This window comes from Gymnodraco acuticeps, unplaced genomic scaffold, assembly GCF_902827175.1.
Source record: "Gymnodraco acuticeps unplaced genomic scaffold, fGymAcu1.1, whole genome shotgun sequence".
Lineage (NCBI taxonomy): Eukaryota > Metazoa > Chordata > Actinopteri > Perciformes > Bathydraconidae > Gymnodraco > Gymnodraco acuticeps.
Window position 1 is genome coordinate 12,017 of NW_022991034.1, and position 27,858 is coordinate 39,874.

The following is a 27,858-nucleotide window of genomic DNA, read 5'->3' on the forward strand; positions in this document are numbered from 1 at the left end:
TGGTTACGACTCAGCATCTTGTGATCTGTCTCACAGGAAGTTCACTTCAGTGCACACAGCTTGGGGAAATACAAGAGGAACAAGAGAGTAAATAAAGGAAGCGATAACTGGACGAGGTTTTAACCAAAGTGTGTCTGATGTCATAACTGCGTATATTATACATGTCATAGAACAACCTGCATGTTTTATTATTTAAATCCTAACGTTTCTATAAGTATTTTATATTTTAATATTTATTTAATCTTATATTCATTATGCATTTTACTTTAACTCCTTACGTTTTTACAAATATTTTTATTTTATCCTTTTTTTGCATATTTTTACTTCAACTTCATATGTTACTAAAAAATAATTGTATTGTGTATTTGATATATAATTTCATTTCACATTTGTACTTTTACTTCATATGTTTATCATCTTTTGAATACATACAAAAAATATATCTTTTATTGGACATTTTACAAACTTCTTACATTTATATATATATATATATATATATATATATATAGCCTATATTTATATATATATATATAAATATGTATTTAAATCTAAAATGAAGCAACTGTCACGAAACACCACCGCTAAGCTAAAGGTGTCTAATGTTGGGCTATAAAGGAACTACAGCACGGTCACATGACTTCACGTCACCACCGCTAAGCTAAAGGAGGCTAATGTTGGGCTATAAAGGAACTACAGCACGGTCACATGACTTCAAGTCACCACCGCTAAGCTAAAGGAGGCTAATGTTGGGCTATAAAGGAACTACAGCACGGTCACATGACTTCACGTCACCACCGCTAAGCTAAAGGAGGCTAATGTTGGGCTATAAAGGAACTACAGCACGGTCACATGACTTCACGTCACCACCGCTAAGCTGAAGGAGGCTAATGTTGGGCTATAAAGGAACTACAGCACGGTCACATGACTTCACGTCACCACCGCTAAGCTAAAGGCGGCTAATGTTGGGCTATAAAGGAACTACAGCACGGTCACATGACTTCAAGTCACCACCGCTAAGCTAAAGGTGGCTAATGTTGGGCTATAAAGGAACTAAAGCACGGTCACATGACTTCACGTCACCACCGCTAAGCTAAAGGAGGCTAATGTTGGGCTATAAAGGAACTACAGCACGGTCACATGACTTCACGTCACCACCGCTAAGCTAAAGGAGGCTAATGTTGGGCTATAAAGGAACTACAGCACGGTCACATGACTTCACGTCACCACCGCTAAGCTAAAGGTGGCTAATGTTGGGCTATAAAGGAACTAAAGCACGGTCACATGACTTCACGTCACCACCGCTAAGCTAAAGGAGGCTAATGTTGGGCTATAAAGGAACTACAGCACGGTCACATGACTTCACGTCACCACCGCTAAGCTAAAGGAGGCTAATGTTGGGCTATAAAGGAACTACAGCACGATCACATGACTTCACGTCACCACCGTTAAGCTATAGGTGGCTAATGTTGGGCTATAAAGGAACTAAAGCACGGTCACATGACTTCACGTCACCACCGCTAAGCTAAAGGAGGCTAATGTTGGGCTATAAAGGAACTACAGCACGGTCACATGACTTCACGTCACCACCGTTAAGCTAAAGGTGGCTAATGTTGGGCTATAAAGGAAAACACACAATATTTCAGAAGGAATGTGTTTTTAATGGCTTTAAAGGTTTGGATTATTGTTCAGTAATAAACAAACAGTACATTTTGATTTCAGTCACAACATTGATCGTTTATTGCTGAGTCATTGAAAGACCTGTAAGGCAGACGAGGTTTCAGGTTTATAAAAGGAATGTATTCAAGAAAAATAAGACATTTTATTCTACCTCTGAAATCCCATTGACCAGGAGATGGTGCCTTCAGGGACCAACACAGAAACACAACATATAGAGGTAGAGTCCTCCTGTGTTCATGCTGCAGGAATAGCATCTCTCTCTTTAGCCATGTTATTGTGGTGTTTTCTCAACTTATACTTTATATATTTGGCACATAAGGTCACTGAGTTAGCTCTAACAATAGATGTTTGCTAGTTTTTTGCTATTTATGATCAACAATTCCTTCCAAAACACCTGATCTAACCGTGACTCGCTCCTACAAACTCATTATCTGTGAATCATCCTTCATTGTCGTCTAAATACTGCAAAACACACTAAAAAAATAAGCGTATTATTACATTTAATTGACGGAATAGTCATTATAAAGGACGCAGGTAATGTAGTTTATTCTGACATATTAGAGGAATAAACTTCATCACATGTGGCCTTCATGAAAGTACGTTTTTTGAGGTTTTCAGTAAGTCTGTTTTAAGTGCTTCATTTTAATCTTAACATTTAAACCGTTAATATATTTAATCTCTTTATTTCTCATTCTGCTCGCTCACTTGATTTTGCTCTATTTTTGTCCGGTTGACGTTTCTCTTTCTCACATCTCTTCAGGTATCACAGATGGCTAACTTCTGATCTGAAGAATAGCTCGTTTCCACAAAGAAATTATGGAAATACAGTGAAATAAAAGGTCATTTAAAAACAAATACTAAGACATTTTGACATTCAATCCTTGTTTGGTACCAATTCTCTTTTAATTAAACCTGATCCTTTATTTATAAAGATATCTCCCCCTTTAATCGGCAGATATCTCCCCCTTTAATCGGCAAATATCTCCCCCTTTAATCGGCAGATATCTCCCCCTTTAATCGGCAGATATCTCCCCCTTTAATCGGCAAATATCTCCCCCTTTAATCGGCAGATATCTCCCCCTTTAATCGGCAGATATCTCCCCCTTTAATCGGCAGATATCTCCCCCTTTAATCGGCAAATATCTCCCCCTTTAATCGGCAGATATCTCCCCTTTAATCGGCAGATATCTCCCCCTTTAATCGGCAGATATCTCCCCCTTTAATCGGCAGATATCTCCCCCTTTAATCGGCAGATATCTCCCCCTTTAATCGGCAGATATCTCCCCCTTTAATCGGCAGATATCTCCCCCTTTAATCGGCAGATATCTCCCCCTTTAATCGGCAGATATCTCCCTCTTTAATCAACAGATATCTCCCTCTTTCTCCCCCTTTAATCAACAGATATCTCCCCCTTAAACAGCAGATATCTCCCCCTTTAATCAGCAGATATCTCCCTCTTTCTCCCCCTTTAATCAGCAGATATCTCCCCCTTTAACAGCTGTTATCTCCCCATCTCTCCCCCTCATGCCGTGGGGATCCAGATGCTCTTCCACTGCACGGCGTTCCTCCCCATCTCCTCCAGTATGGAGGGGTGAGTCCAGTCTCTCCCCCTTTCTCCCCCTTTCTGCTGGATGGAGAGCAGCAGTGTTTTCAGAGGAGCGCTGCAGGAGTGCTGGACGAACTGACATCCCTGAACCGGAGAAACAGGGGGTTCATAATTAATCATTTTGTATTTTTTTGTATTTTTGAATTTTGTAGTATTTTTTTTATTTAGTATTGCTTTATTTTTGTAATTTAAATGTTTGTATTTTAATTTAATTATTATATATTTTTTGTCTTTTATTTTTGTATTTTTTTTGTTGGGGTTTGAACCTGTGACCCCCTGATTCCAACGCACCATCCACTGCACCACACGCCTCCCTATTATAATATTATGAAATTGAGAACCGGAGAACCGGAGGGGTTAATGTGGGGATTGTGTGTTTTAGTAAAAGTCCTGGTTCAAAATGTTTCGGTGAAGCGTGATTAGACTGAATGGATAAATAAAACAAGATTTTATATGTAAATATATAATATAAAAAATCTATATATAAACGAAATATGTAAACAAAAAAATCTATATAAATGTATAAAATATAAAAGTATAAAAATATTCAAACTTACAATATAAAAATAAAACAAATAAATAAAAAATTGAAAATGGAAATTGAAAAAAATACAAATTATTTTTTTAAATATACATAAAAAGTCTAAATGCCCAAAAAATATATATAAATATATTAATATTTGAATCTAGTGCGGACAGTTCATCCATCATGAGTCCAACGTTTCCAGCTCTCCACAAATATAAGAATAAAATAATATATGAAATTGCCCGTTTAAGTTTGTGTGTATGTGTGTGTGTATGTGTGTGTATTTGTGCTTGTGTGTGTATGTGTGTGTGTATTTGTGCTTGTGTGTGTGCGTATTTGTGCTTGTGTGTGTGTGTGTGTATTTGTGCTTGTGTGTGTGTATGTGTGTGTGTATTTGTGCTTGTGTGTGTGTGATGTGTGTGTATTTGTGCTTGTGTGTGTGTGTGTGTGTGTGTGTGTATTTGTGCTTGTGTGTGTGTGTATGTGTGTGTATTTGTGCTTGTGTGTGTGTGATGTGTGTGTATTTGTGCTTGTGTGTGTGTGTGTGTATTTGTGCTTGTGTGTGTGTGTGTATTTGTGCTTGTGTGTATTTGTGCTTGTGTGTGTGTGATGTGACGTCATCATCGGATTCGATGGACAACCATAAGCAAAGTAAGCAAAGCATTTGTGCTTGTGTGTGTAGGTGTGTGTGTGTGTGTATTTGTGCTTGTGTAGGTGTGTGTGTGTTTACCTCAGCGCTGCCCCAGTACCAGATGGCCTTAATGACGCTGTGATTGGCCAGAGAGACCGTCAGCTGATCTTTATAACCAGTGATGATATTCACTAATCCTGCAGGAAGATCTGAAGCCTGGAGCACCTGAGGAAGAGGAGGAGCAGGAGGAGGAGGAAGAGGAGGAGGAACATCAGTATTTACAGTTACACGTACATTCTTTTATTTTGAAGGATGTCCCATCACCTACCTGAATGAAGGTCAGGGCAGGCAGTGGATTCTTCTCACTGGGGATCAAGATGACGGCGTTTCCAAAAGAGATGGCTGCTCCGAGCAGAGTGACCATAGAGAGGAGAGGGTTCTCATCAGGGAGGACGACTCCCACTACCCCCAGAGCCTCAGGGAGGGAGAGAGCAGAGCCAGAGAGGGGGAGAGACTGGGGGGGAGGGGGAGAGAGAGAGACCATGTTACTGAGAATCATCAACATAGAGAGGAGCAGGGAGGACTTATTTCTGTGTTTGACCCTGAAGGCAGCATCTCCATGTCTCCCCTTTGAAGTAAAAAGCTAATGTTGGGCTATAAAGGAACTACAGCACGGTCACATGACTTCACGTCACCACCGCTAAGCTAAAGGTGGCTAATGTTGGGCTATAAAGGAACTACAGCATGGTCACATGACTTCACGTCACCACCGCTAAGCTAAAGGTGGCTAATGTTGGGCTATAAAGGAACTACAGCACGGTCACATGACTTCACGTCACCACCGCTAAGCTAAAGGAGGCTAATGTTGGGCTATAAAGGAACTACAGCACGGTCACATGACTTCACGTCACATGGAAATGTCCTATTGGACCACGGAGATGATGCCTTCAGGGTCCAACACAGAAATGCCACATCTCTGCACCCCTGTATTGGATACGCTTATATATATATATAAACTACGTATAAAATAAATAAAAGCCTCACTGGAGTTCCTCCTTGCAGTTTGTCGCAGTAAGCCGCCCAATCATTGAGCCTGGCGATGCTAAGCTCCACCTCCTCGTCGGCCTTGTCCAATGAGAGGCCGGTCTGAGTGTTGATTGACGCACTTAAGTCCCGCCTCTTCGCCTCCAGGCCTTTAGCCAGAGAAAAGAGCGACTGAGCGCGTGCAGACGCACTCTTTTTCATCCAGCTGTAAGAAAGACAGATGTTAAAATAAAATGTGTGTGTGTGTGTTTTCAGGTGTGTGTGTGTGTGTTTGTGTGTGTGTAAGTTTGTTTCTGGGTGTATTTGCTCTGATGACGACACTACTACCCTAATCTGCCCGGCAACAAGGTTACCCTGGTGACCTGCTGCGTCTATAGGCGAGGCAGCTGGAGTTTCTGTCACACAAGGACACTTTTAGGCCAGATTTATCGGTACATTTGGTAACATAAAGGCATCGAGACAACGCTGACTCATTTTGCTTCTCAAATCCTCCACAATCATATGAAAAGTGTGGATATTATGGGATTGAAAGCCGGTTTAAAATCTTTTTTTCCAGGAGATTTTAAAGCCCCTCTAACCTGATGATGTCATCACTCACTCCGCCCCATATCAAATCTGAAACCGTCTGAAATGTTCACCAAACTTAAACTGTGATTTGAGGAAAAGTGTTCCATCTATCAAAAAACCCTTTCAGTCCAATAAAGTGGAGAGTCTGGAGAGCAGGTTAAACTTGTAATCTTCTTTCTACGTTAAAGTATGGCGAATCTGTACGACCTCAAAGTCGTGTGATTTTGAGCTGTGTTCACGTCTGTTCCCCATTCATTCCTATGGGGGGGAAAGGTCGCCATGTCTTTAAAACCTGGTTGCATTTGATTGTTTTCATCTATAAGCTGGGAATGATGGGTATAAATCTAAAGAAGTGAGCATGCACTGACAGGGACTGGGACTTTATTGCACTTCAGAATAATCAAACTCTTGTGATACTCATGTACTTTATTGATTTACTGATACTGACTCAGCAAATGTGTCAAATTGAACTCTGCCTGGTGATAAATGCATATGTAACGCCGTGATGACTATCAGGCGTTTGTCCTTGTGACCGTCTGAAAGCCTTGATAAACATATTTTATAAAAGGCCAAATAACATAACTATAAAAGTGTTTTTTTGACAGCGTAAGAGCTTTGTTTAACAGTAAAAGCTTTTATATTTTAACTAGATATGCCCAGTGAAAACCTGCTGCTTTTGGGTTATCGTTACTATAAGTTATAATCCTTTAGGTTAAGACATATTAGCACAAATGCAGCAGGTGTATGTGATACATGCTCGATACGGAGGTAATAAATAGATGATTTTATGGCATAAAAGTATGTAAATAAGCAAGAAAATAAATACAATAAAGTAAGAAAAACATTTACGAAATGAAAATCAACTCTGTCAAAGTGAGACACAAAAACATGTCTTCTGAATTTCCCTCTGTTATTTCTCGATAGGCTGTGGACTACATGTGTGTACTGCCTTTGTTTATTCAAATAGACCAATAACAAAGGAGATATCTGCTGATTAAAGAGTGTGTGTGTGTGTGTGTGTGTGTGTGTGTCAGTTCTTATCTACAGTGGAGTGTGAATGTTCCCGTAGTGTGTTTATTAACTCTGAAAACACAACATGTGATTTGATGGCTGAACATGCAGTACTTTGTGTGTGTGTGTGTGCCTGTGTGTGTGTGTGTGTGTGTCTCTGTGTGTGTGCCCCTGTGTGTGTGTGTGTGTGTGTGTGTGTGTGAGTGAGTGTGTGTCTCTGTGTGTGTGTGTGTGTGTGTCTCTGTGTGTGTGTGTGTGCCCCTGTGTGTGTGTGTGTGTGTGTGTGTGTGTGTGAGTGAGTGTGTGTCTCTGTGTGTGTGTGTGTCTCTGTGTCTCTGTGCGTGTGTGCGTGTGTGTCTCTGTGTGTGTGTGTGTCTCTGTGCGTGTGTGTCTCTGTGTGTGTGTGTGTGTGTGTCTCTGTGTCTCTGTGCGTGTGTGTGTGTGTGTGTGTGTGTGTATGTGTGTGTGTGTGTGTCTCACCCTGGCTGGACTTTGACTGCAGCCTCCACGGCGTTTCGGACGTCTTTCCGTCCTCCGTCAGGACAAAACGCCAAAACAGCTCCATCTGCTGCCTGAACCTTCAAACTGCAGCCTGACACCGACTTACACGATTTCCCCCCCACAAACTGGGGGAGGGACTTAGGGGTACTGAGGGGGAGAGAAAGGGAGAGGGGGGGGGGGGGGGGGGGAGTTATACGCATGGTGTTATTATGCAGTAATGATGACATCGTATAGCGATGATTTAAAGGTCTCCTATCATACAAAGTCACTTTCTGATGTCTTCTCTACATCACCATGTAGCCCAACATTAGCCTCCTTTAGCTTAGCGGTGGTGACGTGAAGTCATGTGACCGTGCTGTAGTTCCTTTATAGCCCAACATTAGCCTCCTTTAGCTTAGCGGTGGTGACGTGAAGTCATGTGACCGTGCTGTAGTTCCATTATAGCCCAACATTAGCCTCCTTTAGCTTAGCGGTGGTGACGTGAAGTCATGTGACCGTGCTGTAGTTCCTTTATAGCCCAACTTTAGCCTCCTTTAGCTTAGCGGTGGTGACGTGAAGTCATGTGACCGTGCTGTAGTTCCTTTATAGACCAACATTAGCCTCCTTTAGCTTAGTGGTGGTGACGTGAAGTCATGTGACCGTGCTGTAGTTCCTTTATAGCCCAACTTTAGCCTCCTTTAGCTTAGCGGTGGTGACGTGAAGTCATGTGACCGTGCTGTAGTTCCTTTATAGCCCAACATTAGCCTCCTTTAGCTTAGCGGTGGTGACATGAAGTCATGTGACCGTGCTGTAGTTCCTTTATAGCCCAACATTAGCCTCCTTTAGCTTAGCGGTGGTGACGTGAAGTCATGTGACCGTGCTGTAGTTCCTCTATAGCCCAACATTAGCCACCTTTAGCTTAGCGGTGGTGACGTGAAGTCATGTGACCGTGCTGTAGTTCCTTTCCATATAATCACTTTTGTCTTTTAACAAACTCATCCCCCCTCCCCGGTGTGTCAGGAAATAAACCCCTCTCTCTTCGCCTCCGTACCCACATCTCTAAAAACGGGGGAACAACGGAGCTGATCCAGATTTGCTGCGTCATGACGACATTACTAAAATGTGGGCGGGCTTTACCCCCACGGGCCAATCAGAAACGTTGCTGTCAGAAACAATGAGACGTGTTCTGGAAGTAATATGGTCTGTGTTTACATTAGCATGCTAACACTCAGAGCTAGCCTCTATGTTGGGCTCCGTACTGTTTCAGAAATAATCCTTGATGTGGTTTGGAACATGATGTGGAGTTTAATCACGGCATTTTTATTTTTTTAAAGCTACTGACCCAGAATCATCTCTTTAGTAACAGCTGAAAGAGAGGGGGGTGAGGCATGAATGGTCTGTTTGGTCTGTTGAGCAAAACACTTCAGAGAAATGTTTTCATAGATCTGAGAGCTGTGCCTAAAAGAACAGTCTAATAGGAGACCTTTAATGATGTTGTTATTAAGCAGTAATGAGGATTTAAAGAGCCTCACCTGGCAGAGTCTGCAGGGATGATGGTGGTGGGGGGGGCTGCAGATCCAAACTGAGAGTAATCCATCGAGAGGGGGGAGGAGCGGGGGAGAGGGGGGGAGGAAGAGGAGGAGGGACGAAGGAACTGGTACAGACCCTGAGAGAAAAAGGGGATGGAGGCGTAGTAATCAGCAGCGAACCGCTTCAACGCGTGTGTCTCGGTGTATTCACGGCATTCATTTTGTTATTCTACAGTATTGTTGTTTATAGTTATTTGTTAAAGTAACCCAATTTGTGTTCTTTGAAATAGAAAAGGATATGGCATTGTGTGTTTGTTACTTTCGTTGCAGTTGTGTCTTAAGTGTAATTTGGCTTGGCTTCCTATTTTGACATGCTTTTATTTTGAAGGAGAGTTAGCGCTGTTGACAGGAAGTTGTTGTTGCTATGGAAACAACGTAACGGAGATTAACGGAGAAAAGTAATATCTACATATAAAGACGGAGAAAGTAAACGATAACGTTTATGGTTAAGTGTTAGCACCCCCCGAAGAGGCACAAGCTCTTACGTTGATATTGGAGATTTCGATAAATTCCATTTGAGAAAAAAACGGGAAAAAAACAAACAAATCGAATATCCGAATAACGAAATTGAAACCCGAATAGTACTCCAACGAACGAATATTCAGATATTCGGGTACAGCCCTAGCGTGTGTGTGTAGATGAGTGTGTGAGAGACTGACCTCTTGACCTCCGTCGGTACAGGAGCCGCTCTCTTTGTGGGGGGAGACGGGGAGGGAGGGGTCTGAGAGAGAGACGGAGTTCACACACACCGAGCCCACACACACACTGAGGAGAGAGAGGGGGGGGGGCAGGGTGAGAGAGTGAGAGTGGAATAATAACACATCTTATTTATAAAAGGCGTCTTTCAAGGCTCTCAAGGTCGCCGTACAAAATATACAACTCCTGTGTGTGTGTGTGTGTGTGTGTGTGTGTGTTAGTGTCAGTGTGTGTGTATGTGAGTGTTTGTATGTGTGAGTGTTTGTGTGCATTTTTACTTAACTTTTACCTTAACATACATATTTGTATTTATTTTTTATCTTATTTTAATTTTTTTTGTTTATATAAATATTTATATGTGTACCTCTTCGCTGTCTCCAGAGCCAGAGTGAGCTCTTCAGTCCAGATGGAGGCCGCCAGACCGTGAGGACTGTGGTTTGCTGAGGAGCGCACACACACACACACAAAATTTGATTTTAATTATTTTTTTAAATTGTATTCTCAAATTTGATTTCCTTCTCAAATTGTTCCTCACCCAGCGCCACGGCCTCAGAGTTGCTCCTGAAGGTGAGGAGGGGCAGCAGGGGTCCGGGCGGGGGGGCGACCACGCAGGGGGAGGAGGGGGCGGAGCCTAAGATCACCGTGGGGGGGTACTGGGCTCCAGAGGAAGGGGGCGAGCAGGACTGAACCAACTGGAAAGACGTTTAAATATTAAATAACACATTTTAGTTTTTTTACTTTATTTTTCTGATTTGTTGTTCGGTTAAAGATATGTTTTTTTTTAAGTTTCCTCCCTAATTTAGAAACAAGTTGTGAGGCTGGTGAGGCACGGACTCACATATTATTCTATATACAATATTCTGTTATTTTCAAAAGCTTTTTTGGTCTGATGTTTCGATTCATTTTAAAACAGACCGTTCAACAAAAGGATAACCAACATCTAAATATTGGATTGTTCTTTCTTAGTAAGATTCCATTTTCATTACAATGGTGGTCTTACCTTGACTTGAAGATGAAGTCCATGCTATCCTTCTGGACAACAATCTCTATTACTTTTTTGTAAAAGTCCTCCTTATCTTCCTCTCGTTTCAAAAGTCTAGCTTGTTGTTTGCATCTGGTCTACCGTCTCTGCGTAGAATAACAGTAGCAACAAGAACCCGTGGGCTCACGTGCGCCCCCTTCAGTGCGGCAGAGGTTATGGCTGCCTCCCCTGGTGCTTTTTTCATTGCCGTTGTATGATGAGACCAGCGAGCCTAAATATCATATATACGTGAAATAAGTTATTTAGAGACTATGGATGGCGAGGATAAATGTAATAAAGGGATCTACAAACATTACATTGGTGACCTACAGTGAGATGGTGCAGGCATGCGCTTAGTGCCCGCTTTCCAGCCAGTTTCTGTGGGGTGACGCATTCTGAGGTGAGGCAGAGCTCATCTGTGCCTCACCTCACCCCACAGTAACTGGCTTGAGCGCGCTCACAAAATAAGTGCCCGCGCTCCAGCCAGTTACTGTGGGCTTACGAGAGGCAGAGCTCGTCCCTGCCTCACTCTTCATCGCTCCCATGTAGTTGTAGCGGAGCTCGGCCAATTTGTTGATTTTGACTATAAAAAGCGATTGGAATCAAACAGAAATCACATTGACAACACAGATCAGTGGAGACATTTTATTATTATTTAGTTTTTTTCCCGTTACATTGGAGTATGACAGGTGAGGCTCTGTGTGTGTGTGTGTGTGTGTGTGTGTGTATGTGTGTGCTCACTCACTGTGGCCCCCTGCTGCTCTGCCTCCTGAACTGCAGCCTCCACCAGTCTCCGCTCCTCTTCACTCCTCAGACTCAGACTCTTCATCCCAGACATCCTGAGTCTGAGTCGAGACACCAGACGCTCCTGAACGCTTTCCTGCACACACAGCACCCAGTGCACCTGGGGGGGGGGGGGGGGGGGGGATGTGTAATTTGTACTGTCTACTATGGATGAAAAGTGGTGTTTAAATGAAGTTGTATTGACAGATTATGGGATGTCTCACCTCTCTCCTCTTGGTGAAGACGTTCTGGACGATGGCGTCGACAGCGCTGTCGATGTCGGCCGACTCGAAGACGATGAATGGACATCGAGCTCCGAGGATCGAGGAGACGGAGACAGAGACGCCGAGACCTGCCGTCGCTTCACAGAGCAGAACACCCTCCTGAAGAGAATATAATAATATATAATAATATTAATCTGGGGTTAGGGGGGAAGGGGCATGAGGGGCTCCAATTCAGAATAAAATCATATATATAAATACAATATATTTATATCAACATATGGATTTAAAAAAAGATACATAGAGCTCTGTAATATCAGTAAACATGTCTCCAGGTGTCTCCTGAGTCTCCAGGTGTCTCCTGAGTCTCCAGGTGTCTCCTGAGTCTCCAGGTGTCTCCTGAGTCTCCAGGTGTCTCCTGAGTCTCCAGGTGTCTCCAGGTGTCTCCTGAGTCTCCAGGTGTCTCCTGAGTCTCCAGGTGTCTCCTGAGTCTCCAGGTGTCTCCTGAGTCTCCAGGTGTCTCCTTAGTCTCACCTGCTTGTTTCCGCTGAACGTGACGTAGCTGATGTTCTGATTCGCCGCCACTTTGGCTCCAAACAACGTGTCACTTCCTGTTAACACATTCAGAGCGCCGGCAGGAAGTCCAGCCGCGGAGAACAGCTCAGCCAATAGGAGCGCAGGAGGGGCGGAGCTAAGACCTGGCACCACGATCACTGAGTTACCTGGAGAACAAGATTTTAGTTTTTTAAAACTTTATTTTCCTTCTTGTTGTTTTTACACATTCTTTTATTTAAAGATACGTTTTGAAAAAGTCAATTTACAAAATTAAGGAAAATGTTACTAACAGATTATATGAGTATGTGTGTGTGCATGAGAGAGTGTGTGTGTGTGTGTGTGTGCATGAGAGAGTGTGTGAGTGTGTGTGTGCATGCATGTGTGTGTGAGTGAGAGAGTGTGTGAGTGTGTGAGTGAGTGTGTGTGTGTGTGTGTGTCTCTGTGTGTGTGTGTGTGTCTGTGTCTCTGTGTGTGTGTGTATGCGTGTGTGTGTGTGTCTGTGTCTCTGAGTGTGTGTGTGTGTGTGTGTGAGCGAGTGTATGTGTGTGTGTGTGAGCGAGTGTGTGTGTGTGTGTGAGTGTGCAGTGTGTGTGTGTGTGTGTGTGTGTGTGTGTGTGTGTGTGTGTGTGTGTGTGTGTGTGTGTGTGTGTGTGTGGTGTGTGTGTGTGTGTGTGTGTGTGTGTGTGTGTGTGTGTGTGTGTGTGTGTGTGTGTGTGTGTGTGTGTGTGTGTGTGTGTGTGTGTGTGTGTGTGTGTTACCCATGGCGAGGGCTGGCAGCACTTTGATCATCAGTTGCTGAAGGGAGCAGTCGTCAGAGCCGACCACCAACACAACGCCTGGAAGAGAAACACATTAATATTAATATTTACACCACGTTTACACTTTAACAACTGATGTTGGACTTCAACTCGACATTGATATCATTATTTGTAATAATCAAACTCTGTATGTAGATAATTGTTTAACTAACCCTACAGTTCTGACTTTACAGTCCCGTGGACAAAAGAACGCAAAGCACCATTGGTAACATGCATATATATATATAGAGTGGTGTGTTCCCATCTCCTCCTCTCCTCACCCCGGGGGGTCCAGCTGGGCATCAGGGCGTCTCGGAGCTGAGCCCAGCTGCTGTAGAACTGCAGGAGTCTGATGAGAGAGGCGGGGGGGCAGGCGGCCTCACACACATCACACACCTCCGACACACACACTGCGTGCTGCCCGAGCACCCCCACCATCCTGAGGGACCACACACAGGTAGAGTTACACACACACCTGTGCAAACATCAACGCCGTTACAGAAGGTAAATGCAATAAAAACGGTTTTACGTTAAGATATATAAGATCTGTTTAGACTAGGGGTTCCCAACCTTTTTCCCCAAGAGCCCCCCCAAATGACTCCTGTTGGAAGCCCCCCCCCCCCACACACACACACACGGGGGGGGGCGCAACAGCGGTAATTAAAGTTTAAAAGTCTCAAATGCTACAACTACTGTCACAAACTGGATGAATGTGGAGTATGTTGTGAAAGGAGGATGAAAGCGTAATTAAGGAGCACTGTTGGAGCGACTTTGATGGTTATTGGACTCAGGATTAATTCATTTGGATTCCCGCTGTATGAAGAAATTAAAGGACGGCGGAAGTGGAAACAATTCACAAAGGGATTAAACTGTTTAAAACACATGCTCAAAGTAAACTGGATTTTGCCGATGTGTTTATGTGGATTCAAAAGTCGTACATAATCTACAAAATGGAGGAGACCGATCTGATCGGAGCAACTGTGACGAATAATCAAACTGAAACCGGCATGGACAATGGCTGTGTTTTAAACATGCACTTATCCAGAAAAGCCCGGTTTGGACACTTTACGGCAGAAGAAACATTTCTATAGAAAGAATTATACATTTCTGTCTTTTTATGCCTTTAATACTAACTTGAATTTTTATTAAAATTAATTAATCAATTATTTTTTATATTGTATTGTAATGTAGAGACAAGGCTTTTAGTGACAATCATGTATTGAGTTACAATTATATGTAAAAAAAAAAAAAAAAAAAAAAAAGTCTAAATATGATATGTGGCCTCAAATCATCTGAGGCCTGGCGCCCCCCCTGCGATCTTTGGCGCCCCCCAGGTTGGGAACCACTGGTTTAGACCGTATTGAAAAGCCCCCCCAGTTAACGGGAGAAACCCCCCAGTTAATAATAAACATGATAACATTTATTTATGGAGCACCTTTCATGGTTGAGCCCAAAGTGCTTTTACAGAGTAACCCAAAAAAGGAAGGGGAAACCCCCCAGCTAGTGGAGAATAGATGCTGTGTGTGCATTAAAAAGACAATACATTTACAACATAGTTAGTCCAGATGCTGGAGCATGCATGCGTCTATGAATAAGAAGAAGATGGATCCAGGCGGATGTTCCAACCCAGTCTCACAAAACAACGTGTAATAGCTCCGTTGGTCCACAGGGCCAAACGTAGTATACCCACAAATAACCCTCTCAAGACGTGACATGGGGTGCGTCTCACTTTGGTTATTTTTCATTTCCTCGCTCCTCGGTCTCGGTCTCACTGGAAGTTGATTTGTCTGCGCCATCTTGAGTAGCGTCCCAGTGGCCTTATTTGTGCCGGAGGACCGAGGAGCGATAATGGAGGAACCACCAGACCATCCTCCGGTGAAATCTTCAGACACTCGCCCCGCCCCCTTACTGTGTATCGCTCACTGATTGGACGATGCAGCGCATGCACTGATCTGGCTGCTGTCAGACGATCAGCTGTGCGGCGTCATCACAAACGGACGTCGCTTCACGTGACGCTCCGGAGGAAAGGACGTCCCATTGCTCGTAGAACTCATTTCCCTGCTTCTCTACAACGATGACCTGTCAGGTAGGGGTGTAACGGTATCCGTGACTTCTGTTACACCCCTACCTGTCAGGTCATCGTTGTAGAGAAGAATTTGTTCTTAATTGATTTTCCTGGATAAATAAAGGTTCTACTACAATCCAACTTTATTTATACAGCACTTTAAAACCTTCAGACCAAAGTGCTGTACAGAGAGATAAGCTCACACAACATAATATAAATACATTTAAAATACAAGATACAAACACAAAACAAACCAGAATAAACGTAATAATTAAAAAATAAATAACAGCCATATAATAAAAACAATAGACCACTGAAAGCAAATAAAAGCAACACTACTACTCGTGGTTTCCTTGCATCTCTCCATGCTTCCCTGGTGGGAGAGACGCAGGGAAACGACCATAGGAAACGACCATAGGAAACGACCATAGGAAACGACGCCAAGTGAGGGACGCAAGGAATCCATTTAACCGAAGTGAAACGCAGATATAGATACAATATTTTGTAAAGAAAAAACATGGAGCTCAACTAATCTTGGTAATATCTATCAAACTATGGATCCACTGGACGCAGATCCTAAAAGTACGATATTAACTTCTCGCTAGAAATGTAATCAAAAAGCATTTTAACGACAAACTATCCGACAATTTAGGATTTTCCACTACAAATAAATCGGGTGTCCGCCATGTTTTTGTTCTCACTGGGAAAGTCTGCGATCACGTGACGCGGGTCATTAACTGAATAGGAACCCATGTCACGCCCTGAGAGGGTTATTTGTGAATATACTACGTTCTGCCCTGTGGACCAACCTCGCTGTTACACGTTGCTTTGAGTGTTCAAGGGTTTTAGTGTTTTATTTTAAATAAGTAAACAGTACCTGAGCATCACTTTGGCTCTCTGGGAGCAGCTCAGCTCGCTCCAGGATTTAAAGCCGATCACAGAGGAGGAAGAACAAACTGAGACATCTTCATCACCTGCAACCATTACACTGCACAGCTGAGCACCTGAGAGGAAGAGGAGGAGGAAGAGGAGGAAGAGGAGTCTGTGTTTATACTTGTATACTCTTTGCTAGCCGCACACACACACTTGTTATTGATCGTCACAGTAATCGTCACATGGTTATTAGAAAGGTAATGAAACTGAGGAAGTGTGTGAGGCTTGAGTTTCTGTCGTCACCTTCACAGTCCGTCAGCGAGCGGCTCGGTCTATCTGCTGGAACCACTAACTTCCCATCGATGAAGAGACCCAGAGAACGAGAGCGATGGTCCAACCAGGCCTGAGAGCACAGAGCATAATAATCACAGGGTGTGGATCATTGAGCCATTTAAATAAACTCCTATATCCATGCTGTCCTTTCTGTCTGAGACACTTCCAGGTTACAATCCCACTTGATTCATGCAGCACATTTAAAAACAACAAGTTGACAAAGTGCTGTTCATCAATACATACATAACAAGCAGCATAAAAACATTTAGATAAAACCGATAGGACAAAAACACGAGACAATGAAACCATACAGACTGAAAAGCTCTCATCCATGATGAAATAATACATCATGGATGATACTGGTAATATTTACATGAATGATGTGAGCGTCTAGTTTCCTGTAGATATCTAATTGCTCTTTTCACTGTCAGTGTGCAGTTAGATTATCTCGCTGCTGTGTTCATGTATCTCTGTAACTGGCTCTTCTCTTCTCCATGCTGTGCTTTCTGTCTGAGGCACAGGTTAGAAGAGAAGGGAGGCAGAGTGATACTCGGATATTGCCCTGTTGTGATTTTAATAAATGCTATATTTCATTGTTTAGAGCATAATAATACATGAACAGTAACACGGTCCATGAGACACCCTGAGCCACGCTCTCTTGTGATTGGTCAGTGAGACCCCTCCTCTAAATAAAGGAGATAAAGAAATGAGTCAACGATTTACAGAAGAGCAAAGTACACAAACACCAACTCATCCTCAATCAGGGAGTACTTTCACTCAAGTACTGTACTTAATTACATTTCTGAGGTACTTGTACTTTACTTGAGTAATCAAAACATATCATATATATTATTCTGAAATGGACCAATCTGCACAACGACTACTTTTACTGTCGCTACTTTCACTATATTTTGATGAGAATACTTTTCTACTTTCACTTGAGGAACATTTTGAATGCAGGACTTTTACTGAAACAGAGTATTCCTACACTCTGGTACTTCTACTTTTACTCAAGTACAAGATCTGAGTACTTCTACTTTTACTCAAGTACAAGATCTGAGTACTTCTACTTTTACTCAAGTACAAGATCTGAGTACTTCTACTTTAACTCAAGAACAAGATCTGAGTACTTCTACTTTTACACAAGAACAAGATCTGAGTACTTCTACTTTTACTCAAGTACAAGGTCTGAGTACTTCTACTTTTACTCAAGTACAAGATCTGAGTACTTCTACTTTTACTCAAGTACAAAGTCTGAGTACTTCTACTTTTACTCAAGTACAAGGTCTGAGTACTTCTACTTTTACTCAAGTACAAGATCTGAGTACTTCTACTTTTACTCAAGTACAAGGTCTGAGTACTTCTACTTTTACTCAAGTACAAGATCTGAGTACTTCTACTTTTACTCAAGTACAAGGTCTGAGTACTTCTACTTTTACTCAAGTACAAGGTCTGAGTACTTCTACTTTTACTCAAGTACAAGGTCTGAGTACTTCTACTTTTACTCAAGTACAAGGTCTGAGTACTTCTACTTTTACTCAAGAACAAGATCTGAGTACTTCTACTTTTACTCAAGTACAAGATCTGAGTACTTCTACTTTAACTCAAGAACAAGATCTGAGTACTTCTACTTTTACTCAAGTACAAGATCTGAGTACTTCTACTTTAACTCAAGAACAAGATCTGAGTACTTCTACTTTTACACAAGAACAAGATCTGAGTACTTCTACTTTTACTCAAGTACAAGGTCTGAGTACTTCTACTTTTACTCAAGTACAAGATCTGAGTACTTCTACTTTTACTCAAGTACAAAGTCTGAGTACTTCTACTTTTACTCAAGTACAAGGTCTGAGTACTTCTACTTTTACTCAAGTACAAGATCTGAGTACTTCTACTTTTACTCAAGTACAAGGTCTGAGTACTTCTACTTTTACTCAAGTACAAGATCTGAGTACTTCTACTTTTACTCAAGTACAAGGTCTGAGTACTTCTACTTTTACTCAAGTACAAGGTCTGAGTACTTCTACTTTTACTCAAGTACAAGGTCTGAGTACTTCTACTTTTACTCAAGTACAAGGTCTGAGTACTTCTACTTTTACTCAAGTACAAGGTCTGAGTACTTCTACTTTTACTCAAGTACAAGATCTGAGTACTTTTACTCAAGTACAAGATCTGAGTACTTCTACTTTTACTCAAGTACAAGGTCTGAGTACTTTTACTTTTACTCAAGTACAAGGTCTGAGTACTTCTACTTTTACTCAAGTACAATACCTGAGTACTTCTAGCTCTGAGTCACATGTGAGTCTCGTGAGTTTACACTTAATGAACTTCACATGCTTCACATGTAGCAACAGCACAAAGTACAGTAAAACTCCTGCATTCAAAAGTAAAAGTACACAAAAGTATTAGCATCAAAATATAGTTAAAGTATCAAAAGTATAAGTACTGCACAATCATAAATATGAAATGAGTTTGTTATAATTATTGATCATTAAAGTGAAAGTTTGAATGACTTTGTACTCTGGATATCTGAACCTATCATTACATGAACTGTGTATAAAAACTCTCAGATAAAGGTAGTGGAGTATAAAGTACAATACCGGCTTCTGAGATGTAGAGGAGTAGAAGTACAATGTAGCATAACATGGAAATACTCAGGTACAGTCATTGTAATTAAGTACAGTACTTGAGTAAATGTACTTTCTCACACTGAGCAGTGTGACCACAGCTGTCCTTCTCCTCTGCAGGTGCATGTTTACTTGTGAGTATTAGGTGTGTATACTGTAACTAGTATTAGGTGTGTATACTGTAACAGTACTTGTGTATTAGTAGTATACAGTGTGTATTCACCTGTGCAGTGTTAGTAGTATTCGGTGTGTATACTGTAACTAGTATCAGCAGTACTCGGTGTGTACTCACCTGTGCAGTATCAGCAGTACTCGGTGTGTAGGCTACTCACCTGTGCAGTGTTAGTAGTATTCGGTGTGTATACTGTAACGAGTATCAGTAGTACTCGGTGTGTACTCACCTGTGCAGTGTTAGTAGTATTCGGTGTGTATACTGTAACTAGTATCAGTAGTATACAGTGGGTATTCACCTGTGCAGTGTTAGTAGTATTCGGTGTGTATACTGTAACGAGTATCAGTAGTACTCGGTGTGTACTCACCTGTGCAGTGTTAGTAGTATTCGGTGTGTATACTGTAACGAGTATCAGTAGTACTCGGTGTGTACTCACCTGTGCAGTGTTAGTACTGGAGGCACCCTCCGGTCCGGACTCCATGCTGTGAAAGATCTCGTGCACACTGTTCTTGGTGCTTCCAGCCATAACAACAGCAGCAGATCTAAGAGAGCTCCGCGTGTCCTGTGAGGCGTTCAGGGTCTTTCTTTCACTCTGAAGCTAAAGAACCTGCAAGAAATAAGTGAAGAGCTGAGTCTGGAGGACATGTGACAGGAGGAGGGTCTTCTTCCTCTGATGGGCTCATCATGGGAGGAGGAGACCACAGAGGAGACCACACCGCCATCTACTGCACCGGAGCGGAGCACACATAAGCAATTAACATTATGAAAAATAAATAAATAAAATAAATCATTATAAAAAATGTTTTCTATTTGAGATGTTTACATATTGGATTGTTTATTTCAACTCTTTCTCTCATGTACAACGCCTTTTGCCTCTTTTTATGCTGCTGCAACGCAAACATTTCGCAAATTGGGATCAATAAAGTACTTCTTATCTTATCTTATTATTATCTTATGCTTCTCGAGGGATATCAAGCTGTCTTTGGCTGATGGGAGGAACACTATTCTGATTAATCTGATATAATGTTCAATGTGTTGACGGAAGGTTCCACCACAGCTGCTGTGCTCCACACGGAGGCATTTTGTAGAAGGACCAAAATAACAAGCACTGTTTGCGCATGCGCAGTGCTCACAGGGAAGTGCGGAACATATTGGTGCGTCTTTTTTTTCAGTATTGGGCTGAAATCAGAAGAACTGCGGATCTGTTGGGGTCTGAGGCCCGTGCACCCTGAGCACGTGACCCCCTCCCCCCCTGAGAGGACTCACTTGAGCGACCCTCACCTGGACCATGCCCCGGAGGAAGGTGAGCAGCGCGAGGACATCACGTCATCGATCACCAATAACACGACTTACTGTAAATACTCTGCTCACTGTAGTGCACGTTAGAGAGGCTTCATGCAGGCTGGACTAGCGTTGTACTAGATTGCATAAGATATACTTTATTGATGCCAAATTGGGGTTGTTGTTGTCATTACAGCTGCATAGATGCACATGCACATTGCACATGAATGCGAGGTCAATAATAATACAAATAAAGTACTAATAATGATACACTTGACTTATATAGCACCTTTCATGCTTGACGCAGCCCAGAGTACAGATACATATCATTTCTTTGACATGTTAGGGGTTTTGATGGGCTGGACTAGCATCAGGTACAGTGCCTTTTATTCTGTGTATTTATATTAGATAAGATATACTTTATTGATCCCAAATTAGGAATTGTTGTTGTCCTTACAGCATGGATAAGACATTGCACACACATTACTGCAGTAGAGGTCAATAATAATACAAACAAAGTCAATATATGCACAACAGCAGTAGATGATAAACAATAATGTGAATTATCCTTCAATAATTAAGGATAATTGACATTTATATTCATTTAAATGTCAATTAAAACCGTAACTATTCTGCTAACTCCAGTGTACATTATAAAGAGTATATTGTGTTTAATGCTTGCATTATGGGGGTTTGATACAGGCTGGACTGGCATGCTGTACTAGGTTGTTGTCATTACAGCAGCATGGATCATTTATTTATTCATGTTTTCACAGACATAACTTTAATAGAGCATCCATGGAGATGCTTACATGACTGCACCTGTTGCTCATCAGGGTTAATCATTCACCTGGACACCAACAGGACATACCATTTCTTGATGTTATACATTTTAATATTGTGCAAACATTATCAACAACTATCAGACATTATCATTCCCCCTCATCGGCAACATGAGCGTACGATATAAGAACCATTGCTTTCAAATTACAGCAATGTAATACTGGGGAATTATTGAACTTAAAGGTCACCTATCGTGCTGTTTGTAGGCAATAGCAGAGGTCTCAGATATACAAGTATATAAAACACACGTCTATGAAGTGTTTTGCTCCAAACACCAAACAGATCATTCTAGCCACGCCTCATATCCCTCTATTCCACTTCCTGTTTCTAAAGTGCTGATTTGGGTATAAAGCTTTAAAGAGGAGGGTCTGAGCTCATGCGGGACCCGGCAGCTACTGTCTAAACTAAATGCTGCCGTGATGAAACGCCATATCATGGATTATCAAGGATTCTCTCTGAAACAGTTTGGAGCTCAAAGGCTTTCTCTCTTGCCGGTTATACCACAAGGTGAGTTCCTTTTTACTTCCTGCTTCTTCACACACATGGGTTGCGTTCCGATAATCCAAAAATCAGCTCCTAAGTTCTAACCCTATCTCCTATTCCTTGACCTCTGAGTGAAAGGTCACGGGGTTAAGGGATAGTGGATAGGAGAATTCAAAAGGACTTAGGAGAAGAGACTGCGGTGCTTTAGAGAATCGACTGCACTTTCACTATCCCACGTGTTTCTGATGCTCCAGCGGACGTCCTGAATGAGCGTCTGCTGCTGTGGGGAAACTATGGAGACTACAGTTCTCTATACAGCGGACTACAACATGGATGTTCAATAAGAACGAGGGACTCCTGTGAACTCATCTAGAGACTCTGTGCTCTGACGCTGTTGCTTTATGCTTTATGAACGGGGACAACAGAGAAACAGATTCTTCAGGACCAAAGCTGGAATTGAAATAAAAAAGGAAAGTGAAGCTTCTGCTCGTCCCCCTCTCCCTCCGGTCCTCATTAATACAAATGATCCCAATACGTATGATTGATGAAAAGATCTTAAATCAATACAGATGTATTTATTATAAACGTTAGTCCTTAACATCTATCTCTGTGTATATCACCATTCAAACATCTTTTAAAAGTTGAACAAACCCCACACAGCTCAGTAAAGACTGTGAGATGTTGACTTTATTTGATCATTTCAGTAAAAACTAACGTTCATATTTCTCTCTTTGATTATAATACTGATGAACGTTCAGAACAAAGCACTTTGGCAACTTACCACATACGTTTTAAAAAGCTTAATAAGCACCGTAACTTTCATGATATCATTTCTCCGTCATAATCGGTTGTTTTCCTGAACGGCCGACTGTTGAGTGACGGCAAATGCTGCGGCTGCAAGGCATTGTGGGGCAGCATTTTCTCCTCTCCTTTCGGTGAGGGAGGTCCAGTGGTTCCTAAGCTAAAGGAGGTTATAAAGGAAGTTTGAAACCTCCTTTCCTTTCATCTAGAGAATTGGAACGGCACTTATCATGGCTGCCACTGAGGGACTTCCGGGTCATTTCACTCCGTTAGGAAGGTTCCTAAGCTAAATGGACTATTGGAACGCAACCATGCTCTCCAGTACAGGTTAGCTCTGAGTGTTAGCGATGCTAATGTAAACACCGACCATATTACGTCCAAAACAGTCGGGCATTGTTTCTGATAGCAACGTTTCTGATTGGCCCGTGGGTCCACATTTCAGATATTACGTCATATCGGACGCAAATCTGGATCAGCTCCGTTGTTCCCCGTTTTTAGAGATTTGGGTACGGAGGAAAAGAGAGAGGGTTTTATTTTCTGACGCTGCGTGAGTTCCCCGACACACCGGGACACATGTTGATGTAGAGAAGACATCAACAAGTGCATTTTGCATGATATGAGACCTTTAAGTGTTCAAGGAATTGTATAAGTTAATGTAAATCATTTAAACATGTAATATTTTACATTTTGTGTATTATCTTTATAATTGTAAAATACTCTATAGGTATTTATGCTTCATTATTGATATTCTCTGTTTTGCATATTGTGTTTATCCTCCACTGCTCATGTGTACATCTTTATTGTTTTCCTTTACCTCTCATTTACGTGCAATGTCTGCTGTGTAGATAGATAGGTACTGTATTGATCCCTAGTTGGGACATTAACTAGTTACAGCAGCAGTGAGTTCTCAAATTCAAATCTTACAACCTTTAAAGGTGGAATAAACATATAAAATGAACTAAAATAACACTAACAATAATAACATCAAGTATATATATACGTATAGTGGGACATGAACCACACAGAATACTTTATATAACATGTTCTGGATAAGTTAGACTGTCCTATAGAAGACCCATGTATTACAGTAGCAGATATATATAGTATTTAAATATAAATACAGTTGCAAAATGTTCATAGTAATGGAGAGGGAGGATATAATAATAAATCAGTATATATAGTGTTTACTGCTTGAAGGTGCGTGTGTTTATCACGTCCTCGCGGGAGAAGAGCTTTACATTTGGGGCTTTTTGAATGAATTTAGGTCATATTATTTCCCTCCTCGCTAACGGCAGCTCTGTTCAAAAAGGAACAAGCTGTTCGCGGGGCCGGAGCGACGCGTCATCACCAAAACAACGCTGTGATTGGATGGGATCTGGACTAGCCATACGCTGATTGGTCTCACTCTCTTAAAGCCCGCCCACTCCGCAGTGTAAAGGAGATGCTCCGCGCTGATTCGGTCCCACTCTCTTAAAGCCCGCCCCCTCTGTGTTGTCATTGGTTGAATGTAAAAGAGGTGCAGTTGTTATGAAGTTCTCAAATACACTTTAACGTGCTGTAGCGTAGTGATATTTAATCTGCTTTTTCATCACTTTTATCAATTTAAATACTATTTAAATGATTTTAAGAGTATTAAATGGTAATATTATCAGGCTGTGTTTGCATGATAAAAGAGATATTTGCTTTTGTCGGTCTAAAACCAAAGATAATCTGTTTTTTAATATGACTAAAACAGGAACTCTCAATATTTATTAGGCTGACAAAAGTATTTCCTGCCATTTTCCATTAAAAGAAACTTGAATTAGTACCTTATACTATTTAAATGTCCTTATAAGTAATACATGGTAATATTTCAGGCTGTTTTGCATGATATGCCTATTAATTCGCATAAAGCACAGACCAACAGAGCGTAATATAATTAATAATCCTTATTATTTCAGTTATTTTCTATTCCTATATGTTTATTATTACCTTTCCTAATAACTGCACTTGTTCTGTATCTGTAGAAAGCTTTAAATACATTTTATACATGATTTAGCTCCCTTAATTTGTATTATGTTTCATTCTCATGTTTTTAGGTTTAAACCGCAGTGTTTTACCAATTTACCCCCACGGATATCACAATAATCATGTATTCAATATAGCTTTTGTGGTTCCCTGCTTTTAGTGCAATGACTGAATCATACACACATTGTTTTGTCACTGTAATCCACATTTTGGTAGCCTCAGTATCAGGTATTAGAGGTTTTTATTAAAAAGGATGTAGGATGGTCTCTGAATGTATTTTTCTGTTGAACGCAAATGGCATGTTGTCTCCCCCTCGCCCCTCCCCCACTCAGATGATTTTAGGGGGGGTGAACCTCCCTTATCAGTCTCCCCACTTCCATTCCGAGTGGAGGCAGAAAGCAGCTGATATCTGGACACATCAGGCAGAAACAGCAGTTTTTCGAACCCTTTTCTTAGTTTAACGTCTTAATTGATCGCTCTGAGTAATAGCTGTTAGAGTTAATTGATTGTAAATTAGAGATTTACGTGAAAAGATGCGTTCACGTGTTGTGGTAAATTGGCGGTAATGGTAGATGTGTTATTCTGTGTGTGTGGCGGAGCGTTATGATACCGATTAGGATTATTTTTTAGTATACTATGTATTGACAAGTGTAGAACCGGAAGAGAGAGAGAGAGGGGGGGGGGGTGCTCTTCCCTCAGGATGGGGTCTTTATTGAATTATCCGCTGGTAAAAATAAATAAAAAATCAGTCATCTTTCTTTAATTTATTTCCCATGATTTCTCTGATTGTTGTTTTGTTGTTGTTGTTGTTGTTGTTGATGTTTTCTGTTGTTCTCCGTGTTATCAGAGGACCGCCGGCAGCAGCTCGGACGGGACGGAGGACTCGGACTTTTCCGCCGATCTCGAGCACGCCGAAGCTCTCGGGAGCGCGCACAGACGCAGCAGCACGCGCCTGACACGCGCCTCACTGCGCCTCAGCCGGAGCTCTCAAGGTAAACACACGAAGTTTATTATAATGAATCCATTAAAGGAAGAGCAAAGTGTATTTAAATTAATAGAATAGAATAGACAGTTTGTGGGACAGATAATGGAAAAACAAGTAATTTAAGAGTATTTAAGTATCTTATAGCATGTAATGGATAAATACTGTGTGTGTGTGTGTGTGTGTGTGTGTGTGTGTGTGTGTGTGTGTGTGTGTGTGTGTGTGTGTGTGTGTGTGTGTGTGTGTGTGTGTGTGTGTGTGTGTGTGTGTGTGTGTGTGTGTGTGTGTGTGTGTGTGTGTGTGTGTGTGTGTGTGTGTGTGTGTTGTGTGTGTGTGTGTGTGTGTGTGTGTGTGTGTGTGTGTGTGTGTGTGTGTGTGTGTGTGTGTGTGTGTGTGTGTGTGTGTGTGTGTGTGTGTGTGTGTGTGTGTGTGTGTTAGCATCAGCATCAGAAACCTATCTTATTCACATCCTATACTGTTTTTAGTATTGCAAAAAACATCTTACTTTTTTAAACGTACGCAAATATTTGAGGTAAACATCAAAGGTTTTCTGAGATAAATCGATTGAAGGAAGAGCAAAGTTAGTGTTAATCAATTATAAGGCACATGATGAGAATATGCAGTTTGTGTGGACAGATATTGGAGAAGTAAATGAGAGACTTTTATAGCAGTGTGCAGATAAAGCCTCTGTGAACTACACACTAACCAGTGGTGGAAGTATTCAGATTGTTTACTAGTAAAAGTATACACACTGTACAAATACACAAGTTAAATTCCTGGTAAAGCTAAGAAAGTATAATAAGTGAAATGTTTTTAAAGTATTAAATGTGAATGCAGAAAAATCTAAAATGTATTTAAAAATACCCGGAAACTCAACAATTATACAAAAATAAAGTAGAGACTTCTTCATTCTGTCCTCTCTCCTCTCCTCTCCTCTCGTCTCCTCTCGTCTCGTCTCCTCACAGTAGTCTCTATGTAAAGTCTGATATATGTCTCCTCTCCTCTCCTCTCCTCTCCTCTCCTCTCCTCTCCTCTCCTCTCCTCTCCTCACAGTACTGTCTATTTAAAGTCTGATATATGTCTCCTCTCCTCTTTCCTCTCCTCTCTCCTCTCCTCTCCTCTCCTCTCCTCTCCTCTCGTCTCCTCTCGTCTCCTCTTCTCACAGTAGTCTCTATTTAAAGTCTGATATATGTCTCCTCTCCTCTCTCCTCTCCTCTCCTCTCCTCTCCTCGTCTCCTCTCCTCTCCTCTCCTCACAGTAGTGTCTCTGTAAAGTCTGATATATGTCTCCTCTCCTCTCAGACTCCTGCGTGTCTCCGGCTGCTGTCCGATCTGAAGAGGATTCAGCGTCTGTCTTCTCCTCAGGACGCAGAGTCACTCGCAGCCAGCAGGGGGCGACACACACCACGGCCAAAAAATACCCTCTGCGTCAGAGCCGGTCCTCGGGCTCCGACACCGAGGCCAACGGTGAGAGAACTGGGTTTACTTGAACTCATATGCACTTTAGAGGAAGGGAGGGTTAACATACATCAGGGTGAGGAAGGGAACGAGTGCAGGAGCAGGTGGGAAGTAGAGGAGGAGTGGAAATACTTTGTTACTGTACTTCAGTGCATGTTTCTGGTATCAGTACTTTACTCCACTGCTTACTTTGACGTCTTACATTTTGAACCCTAATGCAGGGTCATGTGACTACCTGATTTTCACTGCGCGAGTTGGTCTGCCATAAACGTATAAACCATATCTTTAAAAGTGTGTTGGTTTCGGATCACATGTGTATTTGATAATGTATGAAGTCAGTAAAAAGTCATCTCAGTTATCCGGCCCTAAAGCGGGAAGACCTTTCAGATTGAGCAGTAATTGTCATATGAGAAAAATACTGATCTAATAACAGAGTTTTGTTCTTGAATCAACTTTTTTTAATGAAAACTCTTTATTGTCATTTCCCTTTTCCAGGAATCTCAACAGAGAAGAATTAGATATTAATTATTAATGCCATAAATGATTGCATACATTTACAGTTTCTTATGTCTCCAGTGTGATCGCGGTCAAACAATCCATTCCTCACTTCTTCTAAGAATGTGCTGAACCCGCTAAAAGGGTTTCTTCTCAAATGATCAGGGAATCACGTTGAAATAACAAGAACTCATATCTTTCGTTCAGATTAATGTGGTCGGGTTTTTATTTGTTC

At 41.7% G+C, this 27,858-nt stretch overlaps 2 protein-coding genes across 2 annotated transcripts; one reads left to right on the forward strand and one right to left on the reverse strand.

Annotated features, from left to right (window-relative positions):
- Positions 1-1,637: 1,637 nt before the first annotated feature.
- Positions 1,638-19,947, reverse strand: aldh16a1 (aldehyde dehydrogenase 16 family, member A1). The gene is made up of 17 exons (XM_034236426.1): positions 19,711-19,947; positions 16,446-16,545; positions 16,147-16,273; positions 13,486-13,643; positions 13,166-13,243; positions 12,387-12,574; positions 11,856-12,014; positions 11,594-11,752; positions 10,363-10,519; positions 10,192-10,267; positions 9,791-9,896; positions 9,075-9,208; positions 7,543-7,710; positions 5,485-5,689; positions 4,769-4,954; positions 4,540-4,665; positions 1,638-3,367 (listed from the first exon to the last, which is right to left on the reverse strand). Exons 1-17 carry the CDS (start codon positions 19,798-19,800, stop codon positions 3,200-3,202), a joined length of 2,385 nt encoding a protein of 794 aa, XP_034092317.1. The 5' UTR covers positions 19,801-19,947; the 3' UTR covers positions 1,638-3,199.
- Positions 19,948-20,387: 440 nt separating this feature from the next.
- LOC117559735 (histone acetyltransferase KAT7-like) lies at positions 20,388-27,137 on the forward strand (the record flags this gene model as incomplete). The annotated part of the gene is given in 3 exon segments (XM_034236425.1): positions 20,388-20,577; positions 25,537-25,681; positions 26,973-27,137. Coding segments are annotated over 3 exon segments (325 nt in total), but the record flags the coding sequence as incomplete, so codon positions are not given.
- Between the last annotated feature and the right edge of the window lie 721 nt (positions 27,138-27,858).

Bases quoted from the DNA above. Each gene is read 5' to 3' on its own strand.
- aldh16a1 (XM_034236426.1), bottom strand. From the start codon at position 19,800: ATGGCTGGAAGCACCAAGAACAGTGTGCACGAGATCTTTCACAGCATG. The intron at 11,753-11,855 runs GTGAGACATCCC...CCCCCCCCCCAG, and splicing joins TCTTCACCAAGAGGAGAGAG to GTGCACTGGGTGCTGTGTGT. The intron at 7,711-9,074 runs GTGAGGCTCTTT...TCTCCCCCTCAG, and splicing joins ATCCCTGCAGACTCTGCCAG to TACCCCTAAGTCCCTCCCCC.